General features: G+C 53.2%; 1 protein-coding gene across 1 annotated transcript in view; it reads right to left on the bottom strand.

Annotated features, from left to right (window-relative positions):
• LOC131878805 (RNA polymerase II elongation factor ELL-like) overlaps positions 1-1,165 on the bottom strand; it is a 15,022-nt gene extending 13,857 nt beyond the window's left edge. Inside the window, exons 1-2 of the mRNA XM_059224933.1 lie at positions 1,004-1,165; positions 411-509 (exon numbers count right to left, since the gene is read on the bottom strand). Of these exons, the coding sequence (XP_059080916.1) occupies positions 411-509; positions 1,004-1,129 (225 nt within the window). The 5' untranslated portion in view covers positions 1,130-1,165. The remainder of the gene's footprint in view (positions 1-410; positions 510-1,003) is intronic.
• Between the last annotated feature and the right edge of the window lie 289 nt (positions 1,166-1,454).

Raw genomic sequence — 1,454 nt, 5'->3', positions numbered from 1 at the left:
GGGGCTAAGGTCTGACGATAGACACGAAGAACTGAACAAACGCATAGAATAGTCGGACTGGGGACGCTCCATTCGTGAACGCTATGTCGCCAACTGTCAGCGGGTAACATAGGACAATCAATCTTGGCGGAACTAACAAGCTATATTGGGCCAGGCATCATATCTATAGGGTGATTCGAATGCTTATCAAGATAATCGAAAGTAGTTGGATCGAGATATGAGGTCAATCCATCCCCACAATTGGCTCATAACTGTCAAAAATAATAAACACGCCAAGCTGAGCTGTAACGTGGCTAGCTCGTCAATTTTAAGGTTATGCGTATTTTCGTCCACTTTCCATTCAGAATGCCGGATAGATATGGCATGAATACATATGCTACAGAGCTAGTCTACGTGAAGGGCGGTCTTACCCCAGAATCTGAAGATCCATCTTGATGGAATTGTATGGTGGGCACGGGCGGCGATTGACCTGGCTGCGGGTCGTCTTGTGATGCTGATCCGAACACGGACTGAAACACAAAGAGAGGCCGCTCAAGCTCAATTCAGACACGCTGGAGACCCCATGGACACCCTTGGCCTTCGGGGCGAGGCACAAATCTATCCACAACGCCCAAGACGTTATCATCTCGAGCTCGTCAACATCGAGAATAAACTATAATCTCAGGGCGATTCACGGGCCAACCCGTGACTTGACTTAACGATCAATGGCTGGGGCCAAGGACCAGTCAGTCCAGAGACCAGCGGGCGAGTCAACTCTCACTCAGTAGGTAGGGAGGTAGGCACGTGGAGCACGCACCCTGCTGTTTAACGACGGAATCCTAGTAGGACTTGGGTCTTGGAGGCTATTGCAGCCCTCTATCCTCGAGGCCCAACCGATCTGTTGGCCTTTCTGCGTATGGACCAGGTTCCCCGTGTGTCAGCGTCTTGGCCTACCAGATTGTGGCCTCCTCCCGCTTCCGGATGCGGTCGGGCCCCGCCTTTCCCCACACCCCACACGCCTTACCTTATTGTGAATGTAGTTTTCGAGTGCTCTGAGTGAGGAGTCTGTCAATTTGACCAAAACCACGGTTTTTTTCGACGAATTTGCTGAAGATAGCCCCCATGTCTGTCCCCCCACCAGCACAGCCATTGCAACTGAACGGAAGAAGAACGTCGCCTTCTGCCAAAGACACGCACAACGCCGCCAAGGACGACTCTCAAGCCGACGCCAACAGCCAACTCTGGCCAGAACGACCACCACAATCACCGCCAGAACAAGCCCAGATTCAGGGCCCCGCCAGGCGGATCCGCCCTGTATCAGCCCTGCGTCAGCCTGTCCCAGGCTGTCCCAGGATAACGCCGACATCATCGTCGACAACAGCTGATTCATGGCCCCAATCAGCAACAGGCGGCTGGCCAGAACCTGTGGCCTACGACTCGATCCGGGTACAAGCTCAGCTGATCATTTTCAGCTG

Source organism: Tigriopus californicus, chromosome 4 (assembly GCF_007210705.1).
Source record: "Tigriopus californicus strain San Diego chromosome 4, Tcal_SD_v2.1, whole genome shotgun sequence".
Lineage (NCBI taxonomy): Eukaryota > Metazoa > Arthropoda > Copepoda > Harpacticoida > Harpacticidae > Tigriopus > Tigriopus californicus.
Note: the sequence above shows the minus strand (reverse complement) of the source record. Positions and strands in the feature narration are given on the sequence as shown.